This window comes from Pelodiscus sinensis, chromosome 22 (assembly GCF_049634645.1).
Source record: "Pelodiscus sinensis isolate JC-2024 chromosome 22, ASM4963464v1, whole genome shotgun sequence".
Taxonomy (NCBI): domain Eukaryota; kingdom Metazoa; phylum Chordata; order Testudines; family Trionychidae; genus Pelodiscus; species Pelodiscus sinensis.
In genome coordinates this window covers 11,042,921-11,059,692 of record NC_134732.1, presented here as the reverse complement: position 1 = coordinate 11,059,692, position 16,772 = coordinate 11,042,921, and the positions used below count along the sequence as shown (strand labels likewise).

The 16,772-nt window shown below is 45.6% G+C and overlaps 1 protein-coding gene across 1 annotated transcript in view; it reads left to right on the top strand.

Annotated features, from left to right (window-relative positions):
• Positions 1-16,772, top strand: part of URM1 (ubiquitin related modifier 1) — a 32,694-nt gene that overhangs the window by 3,273 nt on the left and 12,649 nt on the right. Inside the window, exon 2 of the mRNA XM_006119011.4 lies at positions 6,519-6,589. Within this exon, the coding sequence (XP_006119073.1) occupies positions 6,519-6,589 (71 nt within the window). The remainder of the gene's footprint in view (positions 1-6,518; positions 6,590-16,772) is intronic.

The window sequence follows — 16,772 nt, the reverse complement described above, 5'->3', positions numbered from 1 at the left end:
GGTTGAAACTCTCTTAACCGGGAATCTCTGATCTGGCAACATCTGTGGTCCAGCAGGACCGCATATGTTCCAGGACCAGAGAGTCCCAGTGGAGATCTAGCACTTGGGAGCCCTGCAGGCTGGCAGGACAGCAGGAACCCGATGCACACCAGCAGAGCTTCCTGGCAGGGCATTGGGAGTCCCACGCGTGATAGTGGGGCTGCCCAGTAGGGCAGCAGGAGCTGGGCATGCAGAGACTGCTGGGTGCTGCAGCAAGAGCCAGGTGTGTGCTGAGGTGGCAGGGCTGCTGGGCACTTCAGCAAGAGCCTGGTATGCACGGAGATAGTATGGTTGCCTGGCATGGCAGCAAGGGCCAGTGAGAGGGGGAGCTAGCTCAGAGGCCTGTGATTGAGCCAGTGCTGGAGGGAGCTAGTGGCAGGGGGGACACAAATGATCTCCCCTGCTCTGGCAAAATCCCTCATCTGGGACTGGTCAGGTCCCAAGGGTGCTGGACCAAGGGTGCTGGACCTTCACTATAAAAGTGGCATAGCATTTAGGTATGCTTTTAGTGAAAGTTAGCAAAGTTTATTTAACAACAATAAAAGTTAGAGGAGTAGCAAGTAAGATACTGGAAACAAATGGTTGAGTGTTAAATAAAATCATAACATGCATTCTAGAGCCTAGACTTTACTAACAAAATATTTTCTAGTAAGTTTAGCTCACCCACAGTCTTCAGTGTTTTCCAGCTGGGTTGAATGTGACTAAGGATGTTAAAAATTGTTTAATCCAGTAACGCAGTTACTGGTGCTGTGGGCTCTGCAGTATAAAGCTTAGCTTTATATAGCAGAGCCCTCAACAAAGCCTCCCCAGAAGCAGGGTTGCCAGCTGGCCTGTCTCTGGGGAGGAGGTTTCACTGCTGCAGCAAAGTGGGCAGCCCTTGCCCATGCAGCACCTGGGGAGGAGAGCCACAGTTCATCGCTTCCATGAAGGATCTAGGGCAGGCATGTCCAAAGTCCGGCCCGCGGGCCAATTGCGGCCCGTGTTCTGATTTAATACGGCCCCCGCTTCCTCCCCCTCTCCTGGCTCCCCGGCGCTCTTTTGAACTGGCGCGCCCAGCGCGCCGCTTCCGGCCGCGCGGCCGCCGCCGCCGCCCATGGCCTCCGCGGTCCTAGAGCCTGCCCTGTAGGGCACGTCCGCAGCCCCGCTCCCCCGCTCAGCTGCGGGTTCGCCCTGCCCCCGGGCTGCCGTGAGGCCGGCGTGCTCTGCGCTCTCCGCCCGCCTCCGACCCTGCGGGCCCTCCGCCTTGAGGCTGAGAGTGCGGGGACAGCCCTCACGCATGTTCACTTCTTCAGATCTGGCCCTCTTAGAAAAAAGTTTGGACACCCCTGATCTAGGGTGTACCTCCGTATTGATTTTCCCACCCATGTGTGGAATGAATTTTATTATGTGCTCCAATATGGAGATGTGTGACGCATCACTTTCAGAGTGATGCACATAACACAATTAATGTGGGGACAGAAGTTGGGATAGAGGGGTGTGAGGGCTCTGGCTGGGAGTGTGGGCTTTGGGGTGAGGTCAAGAATAAGAGGCATGGGGTTCAGGAGAGTGCTACATTGCGGAGCGAGGACTCCAGTCAGCAGTATTTCTCCTGGACCTGCAGCAGTCAGAGTTGAGGGAGAGTCATCTTGGCTGGCACTATAGGTCCAGGGTACAGCATCGTTGTGGCTGGGTTTGGGCCATCACTCCCCTGGCTGGGCAGATTGGGGGCTGGGCGAGGTTGGGGCAGAAGGAGGGGTGCCCCTCCCCTGATTGTAACAGGCCCTTGGACTGGTTCCCTGAGTGCCTGTGCAGTGCAGAATAAGCTGTTATGCTGCCCTGTGGCTGTACAGCTTACAAGGAACTTAGCTCAGTACCCCAGTTATACCCCCCCAATCCATTGTCTTTACTCAAAACAGGGCACTCAGTTGCTGTTTTTTTTTATATAACTCTCTGCTCTTGTATGTTTCAATCTCCTGACTAATATTGGGCTCAATAATGCAAATATCCTCCATTGTAATACAGGCAGTCCCCGACTTACGCGGATCCGACTTATGTCGGATCCGCACTTACGAACGGAGCTTTCTTGCCCTGGAGCTCGCAGGCAGCGATCCGCCACCTCGACCTCCGGGGCGAGAAAAGTTGCTCCCGGTGCCCCTGGTCTGCTGGGGACCGTCTCCAGCAGACCAGGGGCACCGGGAGCGAAGCCGCAGCGGCGGCGGGTTCCCGCGCTTCTGAGGCTTTGCCAGAGCAAAGCCTCAGAGGCGCGGCACCCCGCTGCCGCTGCGGCTTTGCTCCCCGTGTCCCTGGTCTGCTGGGGGGGGGACACAGCTAGTGTGCCCCCCCCCCCCCCCAGCAGACCAGGCTTTTGTTGTGGACCTTAGGGCAGAGCAGCTGGGGCGCTGCCGGTTGGTCCTGCAGCGCCGCTCTGGGCACTACTGGACCAACCGGGCAGCACCCCAGCTGCTCTGCCCCAGGCGTCCTGATTCAGCCGCTGCTGGTCAGTTTCAGCAGCGGCTGAATCAGGACGCCTGGGGCAGAGCAGCTGGGGTGCTGCCCAGTTGGTCCAGTAGCACCGAGGAGCGGTGCTACTGGAGCAACCCAGCAGCACCCCAGCTGCTCTGCCCCAGGCATCCCCAAGTCAGCTGCTGCTGAAACTGACTAGCACTGACTATAGGAAGCCCGAGGCAGAGTTGCTCTGCCCCAGGCTTCCTGGAATCAGCCGCTGATCAGTTTCAGCAGCAGCTGACTTGGGGACGCTTGGGGTTCTTAAGTTGAATCTGTATGTAAGTCAGAACTGGCGGTCAGTTTCAGCAGCGGCTGAATCTGGATGCCAGTTCCGACTTACATACAGATTCAACTTAAGAACAAACCTACAGTCACTATCTTGTACGTAACCCAGGGACTGCCTGTAAATACAGTGCACAATGCATCTGACCAGATAGGGAGAGAAACGTATATTGCTTGCTACCTGTCTGAACAAAATCTGTTCAACGCCTTTCACCGACTGGTAACCTACTTTTAACTTCAGGGCTTTAAGAATTAAATTTTCAATTTAGTTACGGCATCTTAAATATTGCCTGTCCATACCTTTTGCGATGACTATGATGACCAGCAATGACTGGCTCCTGGGAGGCACCTTATATATTACCCTTTGGTAAATTCTTATGCCTATACCAGACCTACTAGATCCCTGGCAAACCCCATGCATCTCCTCTGTCAGTTGACATCAAGAGGGTCACTGGGTCACACCTTCCTTCTTACATCAGTGCCATAAGATCAGCCCCTGGCTAATCCATATGCATCAGTTTGGAGCACTCTTGTCTGGAAAATGCAATTGCCACCATATTTTCTTTGCCTTTTAATATATACAAAGAGCATGCTAGATACTATAGAGTAGAGAGTTGTTAAGCAAAACAAAAAACCCCACACCATGGCCCCTTTAAAAACAACATGGTGAGGCTTTTTTGCCCTAACAGACTGCCGGCAGCTGCCTGCCATCTTACTTCCCTGTGCCAGGCCAGACAGCTCCCCTGCAGAACCTGGTAAGCGCTAGGGTTGCCAGGCTGTGTCTGTATTGAGCCGGACAGCCCGGGATTTTTGCCAGGAAAAAATCAGAAAGTACCGGACATTTTAGGTGTCCGGTATTTTCTGAATTTTTTTTACCGGACAGGAGGCGAAAATACCGGACTGTCTGGTTCAATATTGGACACTTGGCAACCCTACTAACCATGAATTACACCTTCAATAGATTGGGGCAAATCTGGCCCTCTCTTTCAAATAACCTTTGGTTGCATCCATTTTACACTCGAACATTTTTACTATGACACTAGCATCTTTTGAGTTTCTTCAGTACAATTCCCAACTGGGTTTTTATGATCTGACCAGGAATTGCTGAAAATAGCAATGTCATCTACATAAACTCAAGCAAAATCCTGTAACTCCACTAACACCTGGTTCACAAGCCTTTGCAATGTGGCTTCTGCATTGAGTAATAGAATCCGTAGGATAGAATAATAGAATTGGAAGGAACCTCTAGAGGTCATCAAGTCTAGTCCCCTGCACTTGTGTCAGAAGGACCAAGTACCATCATCCCTGACGTGTTTGTCTAAACCGCTCTTAAAAATCTCCAATGATGGAGATTCCACAACTTCCCTAGGCAATTTATTCCAGTGTTTAAATAACCAGACTGGAAGTTTTTCCTAATGTCCAACCTAAACCTCCCTTGCTGCAGTTAACCCAGAAGATAACATTTTGAGCTTAAAATCCTGAATCAGTAACTTAGGCCTAGTCTACACGCCTGTTGATATAAGTTCCGCAACATCAGCTATGCAAATAATGTAGCTGAAGTTGACGTACTTAGATCTACTTACTTCAGTAAGTTGACAGCTGACACTCCCGTTGACTTCCCTTACTGTTCTTGTTTTAGTGGAGAACTGGAGTCAACAGGAGAGTGCTCAGCAGTTGATTTATCGTGTCTATGCTAGACATGATAAATCAGTCCCCCTCCTCCCCGCTTGCTGGATCAATGGCTGCTCATTGATCTGGCAGGTAGTGAAAACATGCCCAAAGGCAGACTTTTTCCCTGCACTTCATTGTCCAAGGGAATTTGACAATACCACTTTGTGTAGGATGCTCAGGAACTTTGCCTTGCCTATAGTATCTAGCATGCTCTTTGTATATGATATGCATCAGGAACCAAGACAACCTTAAACTTTCTGTAATCAATAGAAAACCCATTGTTCCCCCTCCTTTTCAGAGACCCTAACTAGAAAATCCCAAGGACTATTAAACTGTTGTTTTGATTTCCTGAAAGCTTGCTATTTCCGTACAAACTTTCTACTGCACCTTACCAGTTGGATGGTCATGTGCTCTGCTGGGTGCAGGATAATCTCATGGACTGTTTCATAAATCAGTCATGGAAAATACCTTGTGGTGCCTTTGCAGCATAGCCAGAATCTCTGCCTTTTCTAATGAGGCTACCCCTTCAGATAGCCTGTGCTTTTGAGCAAGGTACCGCTATGGCAGTGAGTCATCAAATCAGTAAGAAGGTACTGTTTTTAAAGTTCTCCTCAGCACAGAGCACTTCATAAACAATGAATCCTCAAACACGTTACTAAGATTAGGGATGTGAAAGGTTAACCAACCAAGTAACCAGTAAGCATCATCCTAAACGTTCATGCTTACTAGTTCTGGTTAAGTGTAGGGGCTATAGCAGCCCTGCCACAGAGGAGCTGCCACTCCTGGGAAGGCTTCACTGAAGTATAAAGCTTATTTAAGCTTTATATTGCAAAACCTGCAGCGCATGTAACTGCTAAGATTTTCAGTGGTTACACGGTTACCTTGTTTAACCAACTTTTTACATCCCTGAGATTAGTTAATTGTCTGCTGTTTTATAAATGGGAAAATTGGCAACACATAAGTTAGTGGCAGATTCATGAGTAAGGCTGGAATTTACGGTCCATTTTGATAACCCTTTTCATACAGAGGGTTCTTACAGTCCTATATTCTCAAGAAGTGCATTGATTGAGGTTGGAAAGTGGAATCATATTTTCTTCACAGAAGAATTTGAGGGGAGTCTAAGTCATAGAAATAATGTTGCATTTAGTCTGTGATTTTTTTTTTCAAAGAGGCCTAAGGCAGTTAGGTACCCAAATACCATTGAAATCCTAAATTGCTATAGTCTGGGATCCGTTCTTGAGAAAGTTGCCTTCTACACTCACCAGCCTGTGTTTATTGGTCAACTGGCAGATTGGATCATAAAGGTCCCAGAGGGAGAAACAGTGTCTCTGGGAGTGTTTAAATATCAGGGCACAGGCTTTGAATTGTCCTTTTCTGCAGGGAGCAAGTGTCAAGGGTAGAGAATGTGGTGAGTGATATTTTGTACAACTTGCATGTGGGATCCTTCGTTTTGCTAGCCTCTCACATTGCCATGTTTCTGCTGTAACATGGAGGGTGAGTTGGGAGGGTGAGCTGTGTAGCGGTTAGACCAAAAGGGAACCACCAGGGCTCCAGGATTATCCTCTTGGCTTTGCCTCTGACTTACATGAGTAGTTTCTTCTCATCTGTAAACTGGGGATAATACCCTATTCCACAGGGTATTATGAGGTCAATAAAGTACTTTGGGATCCTTGAAATAAATGTTATAGACGGGCAAGGTATTGGATCATGTAAGTTTATAATATTATATTAGTATTACAGCACTGATTAGGGGCCCTGACTAAGGTTGAGGCCCCATTATGCAAGCAGATTGTTCCCTGCTTCAAAGAGCTGACCTCTTTCTGTCCTCAGTTTGTGCAGTGCCTAGCACAGTGGGTCCTGGTAGCAATGTAAATAACTAATAGTAAGATTCAGTTCCTAGTCCAAATAGACAAAAGACCGACAGTGATCCTCCTCAAAATGTAATCAGTGTCATTCTGTTCTCTTTTGCATTGTAAGCCTTATAATTTCTGTCTCTTGGGAGTAAGACAAAGAATGAGTTGTTCGCTCTCTTTTTATTTCAGAGGTGGAGCAGAGCTCTTGTTTGATGGCATTAAAAAACATCAGGTGACCTTACCCTGTCAACCAGAGCCTTGTGAGTATTGGAGCTTTTCAAATAAGTCAAAAGAATGACAGCAAATGAAATGCCTGTGAAAAAGAAAGTTAGTTTGTACAGCAGTTATTCAGTTTACAACTGAAATCAATGTGGTTTCAAGCAGTTTCAGCCATGCTCTTATTGATTGGCTAGCTTGGGAGACAATAGTTAACCCTCAAAGTAAATACGAGTCATAAATAGACTGAGCACCTTTCCCGTCCTCCAGGCAACCACAAAGTGAATTCCTTTCTTCAAAGACTTTTACTCTCTCATCTGAATATTGTTAATTCATGGCCACCTCTAAACATTTTCATGAAGTATGTTCTCTTTGGTTAGTCCATGTTAGCCAGTTTTCTCTGTGCTTTTACAGGAATATCACTATCTTGATTTTAATTTAAAAACAACTGAAGATACTTAAATCAGAGACCAGTATGGCAAAGATAGACCTTGGAAAATTACACTGACCTCTATGTGCAAGACACCCTCTTGTAAAATCCTGTTTAATTGGTTAAATGCCGTGCTGGCACTATATTTAACGAATTAAAGGAGGCTAGGCGGGAGGAGGGGGAGGCTGTTCCAGCAGGGCTGGAGCAGGCCTTCCCCTGCCTGCCCGCTTGGGTTGAACTAGAGCAGCCTGTGCCCTGGAACAGCCCTTTGGCCAGAGGCAGGAAGCTGTTCCCAGGTACCAGTTAACCATTACATGTCACCCATTAAGGGCAATTCTTACCGGGTAACCATTTAACTGTTTACCTTATGCAGGACTGAAAAAACACTGCTAGACTGAGTGACCAGTGACTTTTCCAGTGATACACAACATTAACTTATTTCCATAGCGATTCGGGTTATCAGCATCATTCTGATGTCTGTTTTGCTCCCTTCCACGCTTCATTTGCATTGTGATTTTAGCAGCTGGTACATCCAAAACTTAGTTAGTAAAACTTTATGACAGTTGAAGCCTGGAATTATCAACTTCAAAACTAAGGATCGAGGAATTTTAGCAGTTCAGGAGAGATTGGTCACAAATATAATCTGCATGTTTTGTATTTTAAGGCCTGAGATCTTCCTACCATGTCTAGAAGTATTTAGCATAATGAGGGCAACCTAGACTTGTGAGTTGAGTGCTGTATGAGTGGCCCTCTTTCATCTAAGTGGGCCATAAGATTGTTGTAGCCAGGATCGTTTCCTGGCATAGGGTAGTTTCGCTAACTGCACTTGTGTATCCCTCGTATTTGGGGTGGGGGGAGTTTGCTGATTGACCCCAAAGTAGCAGTTTGATTCGATGGAGAGAGAGCATGCTGCATGCAACATTGTGAGAGCCATCAGCACACATCTCACCTCATGTTCTCTTGCTTAAGTGCATGTTACTTTTGTAATACCGGTAGGAAAAAAAAACTACACGGATAAAAACCAGCAAAATCTGGCAACCCTGTGCATGGACAACAGTAAACTATGTCTCATGGGCCACACATAGAACCCTAGTGGACCACCACTGATTTAGAGGCCAGTGGAAATGCTTTGAGGAAAAGTACATATAAATTATTGATCGTTATATTGAGGTATCGCAAAAGGCTTAGAAGCATTGAGGAGGAGGATGTGGTCAAAGACCAAGCCTAGGATTGTGAAGATCTAGGTTCCATCCTTGAGTCTGATGCTGACTTGCTGTATGACATAGAGCAAGTCACTTAACTTCTCTGTTCTGCATTAAAACAGGAGTGCAAGGGTATTCTGAGGTTACATTCTGATGTCTGAAAAATACTTGATGCCCTTAGGGAAAGAATTAACGAAGCAGCAGGCTATTGATTTATTTAGATTTTTTTTTTTTAGATATTGTTTGGCTTTCATTAACTAGGACGTGGTCAGTATTCAGACAATGAATAGGCTTTCTGTTAAAAAAGAGCTAAGGTATTCTAATTCTACCTGTGATAGTACATAGCAGGGATAAGAGTATGAGTACCTGTGGGTTATCGTGTGCAGCCTGATAGAAGTCCATGGTGCAGCATATAACATGCAAAGGGCCTGCTCCAGCTCCTATTGAAGTCATTGGGAAGATTTCCATTGATTTAATGGGAGTTGAATTAAATAAAGCTAAATTCAACTCTTACAAGCTCTTACCCACTCAGGCTATCTTGGTTCTTGGGAAGCTGTGGGAACACCAGAGGTCAGAGCATCAGCGGCAGGGTTGGATCAGAAACACAGTGGGTGAAGAAGAAATGCTATACATTCCCTGATTTATAGTGTTAATAAGAAAAACATTCGGGATTATTAACAATAAACAAGTTAATGCAGTTCTTGCTGGAGAAATGAAAATTTATTTCTTAGTTAAAATAAAAAGCATAAACCATTAGTCCTAACTCAGGCAAAACTCACCTTGACTTCTCTGAGTTTTGTCTGAGTAAAGACTGTGTGATTGGGACTTGTGTATATAAAGAATTAACAAAATTGCTGTGTTCAGAGTTTCTTGCCTAGTCATTTACACAGGGAGATGAACCTATGATATAAGACAGGGGTGGGGAACCTAAGATCCGGCCTCCAGGACCCCCCTCAACGCTGTCACTCCAGCCCCCTGCTGTTCCCCTGTAGGACTGGAGCACACAGTCTACTAGCCTGGGCCTGCCTAGGCTCTTGTGTGAGAGAGAAATGTGGGGAGTGTCTTTCTCCTTTTCAGTCAGGGGCCACATCAGTGAGGTTCTTTTCGCTTCTTGCTTGTGTCTGGCCTCCGGCTGGTTTTTCTGTGGTCAGCATCTCATGGCCCAAAAAAGTTTCACCACCCCAATATAAGGTATCAAAGAAAAACAATACAGATCACATGAATACTAGGATCCTAATCCTATTTTAACTGATTTTTAATTGTCAAGATTATTTTTGGCCGAATTTGCCATTCCTTCTCTTCCTTTCCTCTTGTCTGTTGGCTTTGTCCTTTTTTCAAAGCAACTGTTTCTTTCTGGGATGTTTGGCCCAACTATATTTTATTGATTTATACATTTTGTATAATTCCAAGATGTAGGGGCCTGGAGTCCTAGATGAACAATATGTAAGAATGTATAAATAAATGAAGTAGTCTGTGCTCCAAATTTGACCTGCATAGTGCTCCCTGAATTACAAAAATTGGTTTTATTTTTAATTAGTGAAATTACCACATGATAATCTCCTGATTCTAGGCACTAGGTGGCAAATGTGGTTGGATTCCAACCCTGGCTAATGTGTGCATGATGATTTTTCTCCCTTCTCCTCTTTTGTTAACTGGCTAGAGGGAAGAGGGTCTGGAGGAGGAGGTTAAGGAGGGCAGATGGGAGAGAGCTGCAAATGGGACTACAATGGGCCATGTATGACAGCAGCTGTCTTCGCTATCTGGGATTCATAGCGATTTTATCACATTACCCTTGAGGAACATTTAAAAAAAAAAAAGCTTGTGTGTATGTATGCACATAGTGCCATACTTTAAGCAGGATCATATCTTATTTTTCTATGGTGCTGCAGATTCGTGCATAAAGAAGAGCAGAAGTTAAATGACAGCCTTTGTCCCAGAGTTATGCCAACAGTTTTGATAAGCTCATTGATGAAGAGGAACTAAAGGAGCTGTTGACTTATTCCACATAAAAACATTACTAGTTGGGAGAGGACAGTGAAGGAGATATTTGTCACATGGAGAGAAGATTACATTGGCTTGGAAAGTAAATCTTAATTTCAAGCATCAAAGGCTCTATTAGAAACAATGGAGCATAAAGAAAAGAAACTCTGAATTAAAAACTCTGAAATGTATTTGGCAGCATTCTCCTGAAACAAACCACTGTAACTTATTTAACCAAGTGCTTCTGCAGTCAAATAGAGCATTGTATGAATGCTGCTGCTAGTGATGTCTGAGGTCCTTCCTCCATCCCACTTAGATTTACAGTGCTGGATTTGTCTATGGCCATGAAGATTTAACTGACTCTGTTGGAAGGGAGGGAAAATGAGCATCATGTAACCCTTGCAGCAGAGTCACAGGTTCAGATCAGTGATGTGATGTTCTCTAAGGCTTTGTCTACACTGCATATTTTTTGGGGAGAAAATATGCTAATGGGGGACTCATTAGTATATTTTCTGCCGTTTCTTTTTGTGCAAGGGGTTTTTGTGCAAAAAGAAGCAGTGTAGCATGTTTTGCACAAGATCCTTACGCCTGTCCCGGAGAGAGCAGAACTTCCAGTAGTCAATAGTGTGCAGTAATGACCAGTTTGAAGCTTCTAGGTAGCCACAGATTCAGTAATCATATATATTTTTCCCATTTACTCAAAGCTTCATACATGAGAAATCCATTTTGGGGGGAGAGTTAAAATAATGTATTTGTTGAGTTTGACTCTGCGTAGTGCTGTCTGGATCACAAGACATGCTCCAAAGGATGTATAGCCCACGCACCTGATCCTGCAAGTGCCCTTCACATCTGTTGAAATTAGTCACTCATCACCTCAAAAGAGGGACTCTGTCTCTCAGGATAAGGCCCTAAAGTAGAACCCCGCACAGATACAAATTCCTACCCTTGAACATGTATATTCACGGATAGAAATCAGTATCCACTGATCCACAGGACTTTACTCCCAGGAGACATGGTGGCCAAAGGAAAGGAATGTAGTGCCTCCGCTCCCAGGAGCTAGCACCCAACTTAATAGCTCCTCCCTGCTATGCAGCTGTACTACCACCAGCCCCTCCTCCAATGAGGCTAAATAACCTCACAAGAGACACAGCTGGTAGGGAAGTTGGGGGCAGTACCACCACATGGCCAGGAGGAGCTGCCTGCACAGGGCACTGGCTTCTGCGAGCTGCCAACACCGCGTTCCTCTCCTTTGGCCACAGCGTACTCTGGGAATAGAGCCCTGCAGATCAGCAGATGCCTATTTCCATCCAGAATAGTTCAGATATAGTACACTAGGGCAGTGGTTCCCAATGTTTTTTATACTGAGGACTGGCAAACCCATTCACAAACTTTTGGTGGACTGTTAACATTTTATTTGCATATTAATTCATATGCAAATAATGAATATGCAAATAAAACGTTACCAGTCCACTTAGCCCCTTGTTCCCCAGTGCCTAGCACCCTTTGACCCATGCCCTTTGACCCTTTAACGTTTGACCCCAGAGCCCATGCCAATATCCTCTTGCCCCATGACCCTGCCACGCCCTCATCCAGCACCCCTTTGACCGCACTCCAACCCTGCACTCCCCAGAGAGAGGCTGCCCCCTCTCAGGAGTGTGGCAGTTACTGCTGCATGGGCAGGGGGTGCAGCCATTTGTGCCGGTCCCCTGCTCTCTAATGTCTCGGGCCCCCATGGGAAGAGGCGGGGGGAGGAGAGTGGAGCCCTGGCCAAGCCGCAGTCTTACCCGGGGGGTAGGGGGAAGAGGGAGGGAGGCCCCTCCTGCTCCCCCGCCTCCTGCCACTGCAGGGCAAAATCAGCCACCATCACTGCCAGAGCGGAGCCATCATGAACAGCTGGCTTCAGCTCTGGCAGCCGCTGCAGCCCAGCAGCCAGCGGTTTGCAGACTGGCATTTGAGAACTGCTGCACTAGGGGACAGTCAGACCCCAATATGGTACTTATGTGCTAGGAGGATAGCTAGAACTGAGAGTACAAGATGGCACTGGCTGTCAACAAGTGATAATAGTGGTAATATTTGACTTTCAGTAATATGTACAACTTTTAAAAAAACTGTAACCAATTTAAATTGAATCAGTCACACGGTTAAATGCTTTGCAGCCTGCTGTCCCTGCAGTGGCCAGGAGTTTAACTGGTAAACTCATGCTTCTTGGTGAACCAGTTAAATTCTTACATCCCTAGTCGGTACTTTGGGATGGTTTTATTGCTGAGTTGATTAATCCCAACTTCTCAATAAAGATTTTTAAATTAGTTTTTAAAACATTTCTGGTAGGATAAAGTTTTGTCAAGTTAAATAAATAATTGTTGACTTAATCAATGGAAATTTTTTAAATGAAATGGCATCCTTCAAAACCTGGTAGGGCATGTTCCATCGTCAAAGGACTATCTGCATATTCTATCCCAATGGGCTAGCTAAATATGTATTTACTGATGGGGAAGGGGGAAGATGAAGCACAGAGGTGATGTGACTTACCAGAGAGCATCTCCTGTTAATATATAAAGAGAATTAGAATTTGGGAGTCCTGATTCCCAGACCCCTCTTTTACAAAGCCAGTCTGCATGACCAAATCTACTATCAGAAGAACCATATAAAGCCCTATCTGGGCAATCATGTTAATATTAGATACAGGCATTTGACCACTCCAAAAATAATTGATCAATTGACCAGTCAAATATTTTAAAACCATGACTTATTAGAATAGTATCAACAGTATTAAAAAAAAAAAAAAGTAAGACATTGTGGTCTCCAGTAGATTTAGGCTTAGCCTTAGATACTTATGCCTAATTATAAAAAACAAGTCACTTTACCCAAGTTATTTTAACTCTGAAAAATGTGAAACTCTGTAAAAATGACACCATGTTTCAATAAAAAGGTAGGCTGCCATCCATATCAGGGCTTTCTTGTTGGAATGTTTGACAATATTCAATCATGGTCAAGTAATAGGCAACCAATTGACATTATTTGATCAGTCAGTTGGTTTACTAGCCATTGTTAATGCATCTCTCCCTGGTAGGTTGGACTGTGTGCATGGGCCCTTAATCTGTTGTGCGCTCTTTCCTGTTGAAGCACTGGTATGCAGTATTTCCTGGCAGTTGTCCCAGTGAAGTGAGTGTGTCTTTGATAAGGGAGCTGAATGATTGAGAAGATTCATTAGTAGTTTTTCGATGGAAAGATGGAAAAATTAAAAGGCTCTTGCAGGAGTCATCTTGGTACTTTCCTCAAGGTTTAGTGTAGTAGGAGCTGCCTTAACCCTCTGCCATGAATCAGAATTATCTGAACTCATTGTAGAAGGAGCTTCCCAGGCACAGAGAAGCCCATCTCTCTTCTGTGTGACCAAATCCCTTGGCTAACAAAGCCTGGCTTTTCTGTTCTTCCCAGCCAGTGTGTTCCTGCCCAGGCACCTATTAGGATAACCTTTCTATCCCTTACCACCCAACCCCCACCCCTCACTCCTTTTCTCTTGGTGGTATTTGCTGTCATGACACCACTGTTTAAGGATGGCAGCAGAGCATAGGCTGATGAGGAGGTTCCTGGCCCTTTAAACTGCTTAGCATGCGTTTCACACGGTTCACGGTGCCAGCTGTTCCTTTCTCCTCTTGCCCTCACTCACAGGAGCTGTTTGCTGAGCTCAGAGCTCCTGTGCAAAATTGCTTTTCAAAAGAGCCACTTTCTGCTTAATTAAACAATGAGATGCCGTCCCTCTGCACATCTGTAAAGCTCCTTCTGCAGCCCCTTTATCCCACAAACTGCTCCATTCTTACCTCCATTCAGTTGTAAATCTTCCTCCCCTTCCCCCATTCATGCTTTCTTTCCCCTTTCAAGTAAGGCTGAGGAGGTTGGTGTTTCTGTGGGGCTGGCTGGCCTGGCCTGGGCAGAAAGGGGTGGGGGGGGGGGTTGGTTTAAATGGCCCTTGCTGTATATGGAAATATAGCATTGGCAAAATAACTGCTGAAAATGAGAGTCAAGGACTGGCACAGATAATTGTGTGGGTTTTTAGATTTCAGAGGAATAAAGTCATAATGGCAATGGAATGGGACGTGTGATTTGTGGAAGAGAATAACTTATTCAAGCCATAAAAAAAAAAAATCACTAAATCTTGAAAGTGATGGGAAGAGGGTGAGAGGTAAAGGCAAGAAATGATTTTGCCCATTTGGTCGTGCCAGAGTGAGCCTGTACCATGGCAATCCCTCCATAGACTTCTGTATAAATGGATGTTGCCAAGGAGAGTGCAGCAGGATCCCTCTGGTTCAGTCTTTCTGTATGGAGAGCTACATTCCACCCTGGGCTGTGACTCTTGGATGTATAATTCTACATAGTCTGTGATGCTAATTTCTCAGCAGGGTAGCCCCTTAAGGACTAACAAATATAGATAATATCATGAGCTTTTGTGGGTACAAGCCACTTCTTCAGAGGCTTGTGGTGCTAATGGTAGGTTTCGGGGCTGTTTCTTTCGCAGTATGGTCAGGGAAAGGTATGGAAGAGGAAAGTTCACTTCCATAGGGTGTTTAAGATAGACTTTCTGTCTGCGCGTAGTAACGCTTTCTTTGAATAGACAGAAAGTTGCCTGAGCAGCTTACACAAATTAATCATCAATAATTCCATGGATTCCAACAAATCCAGACTAGACAAATGGAGAAATAGATGGGGTATCCATGATTAGGTGAGAACACCCACTTATTTAGGCCCAGAAAAGGTTATAGTAAGGGGGATGCAGTATCGTATAACTTGGATTGATCGGATGCAGTTAAGAAAATGAGAATTTAGGCTATTAGTGAAAAAAATCTTAACTGTGTGAATGATGGTGTAATATTCCTTGGGATGTGGAGGAAGAACCACTGTCCCTGGGCCTTTTAGGGCTTTGCCCAATCTAGTTTTAAATCTTATGTAGGGAAGAATCCTGCACTTGTAGAGAGAGAAACTAGAAGAGCCGTGTTAACTAGTCGTAATTTCTAACCTCTGTGATTCCTAATCTAGCCTGTTGAATAAAATCATCACCTACTGACCCTTCTATTTGTAAGCCTCTCCCTAGCTCTTTCCTTAGATAATTTTGAGCAGGAGCCTGGACCATGTACCATTGCTAGATCCATTATTATAAAATGGAAGTCTGAAGTGAGAATAGCAATAGATGTTGTAAAATTAGAAGCTGCCTTTGGCAATGTGATAGGATTAGGTTTATACAGAGGTTCAGATCAAGATCCCTTTTGAGATGACAGGAATTGATGGAAGCACTTTGGATCTGGTGACTTGCTGCTGGCCAAAGGAATTGAAGATCCCTTGAACTTGTGATCTCCCTACTAGCTAGCTGGAGGAAATGTGAAATCTAGACCTAAGTGCTGCCTTCTAGTTTGTAAGAGCGGACAGAAAATCCCATGATCCACATGTCACTTGATTGACAGGGCTCATCTGAGGTCCTCCATCCTAACTAATGGATAAGAAGGAATGGAGGACCTCCCTTCCAGTTGGGGCAGAGAGTTATACAGAGACTCTGCCAGATGATGTTCTCTTCTTACACACACCAGCTGATAGAGAATAGATACTGGCACCCTGTTTGACCAAGGTCACTAAAAAGCTCCCTGTTAGTAGAATCCAAAAGGAGACGACGTTTCCTGTATATGTCAGAAATGGCTCAGAAGAAGTTGGTAAAAATAGATTCCAGATGTCTCATTGAGATGTTAATGTGTAGTCGACTGTACAATTAACCGATAAGCCTAGGCTTATTGGTTAATCTTGTTGACTACACGCATTCTCCCCACCTTCCCCCTGCAGCCTCTGTATCAGTGCTAGGGGGAGCTGGTGCCACTCCACTACGCTGCTGTCTCTATCAGAGGCAGCAGCATGGGGGGCGGGCAGGGGAAGGTGCTGTGAAGCAGCCTCTGCCTGCGACCGGCCCAAGCTTCCCGCCAACAGAGGCTGCTCCATGGGAGGCAGAGCAGCTTCTATCCATGGGGAGCTTGGAACCCCCACAGATCGGGCCTGCTGCCACCCCACACTGCTGCCTTTCTATCAGTGGCAGCAGCGTGGGGTGGCAGGGGGCTCCCCGGGAATGGGGCCAGAGTGCACTGGCTGCTGATTCTGCCCCCAGGGACTATGGAATAATTGAGTAACTGGTAAGAATTCATGTGGTTATTCAACTATTGAATAAGCCAATATCTAACATCCCTAGTGTCTCAGCCTTGCTGTGGTCTGTGCTCAGTCACCATGCCTTGACTCTGAGACTGTCTGTTGTAGGCATGTTAAAAATTGTGTATTAGGGTAATTGTGTAACCCCTGAAAATCTCAGCAGCTCCAGTTACCTGCACAGGGAAGCCTCCTCCCTGGGAGCCAAGTGGGTAGCCCTTGCCCACCTGGCTGCTGCGGAGGAGGCTTCGCTGAGTGTAACTGGCACCATTAATGGATAAGTATCTGCTTATTGGTTAAATGGTTAGTAATTTACACTCAAATGTCCCTAGTTTACATTAGAACTTCAGTACATCCCTAAGGGAAGGAAGTTATATTGGCTTAAGCAACAGTGTAGACAGCAGGAGAGCCTCTTGTGGCTACTGACCCTCATGAGACATG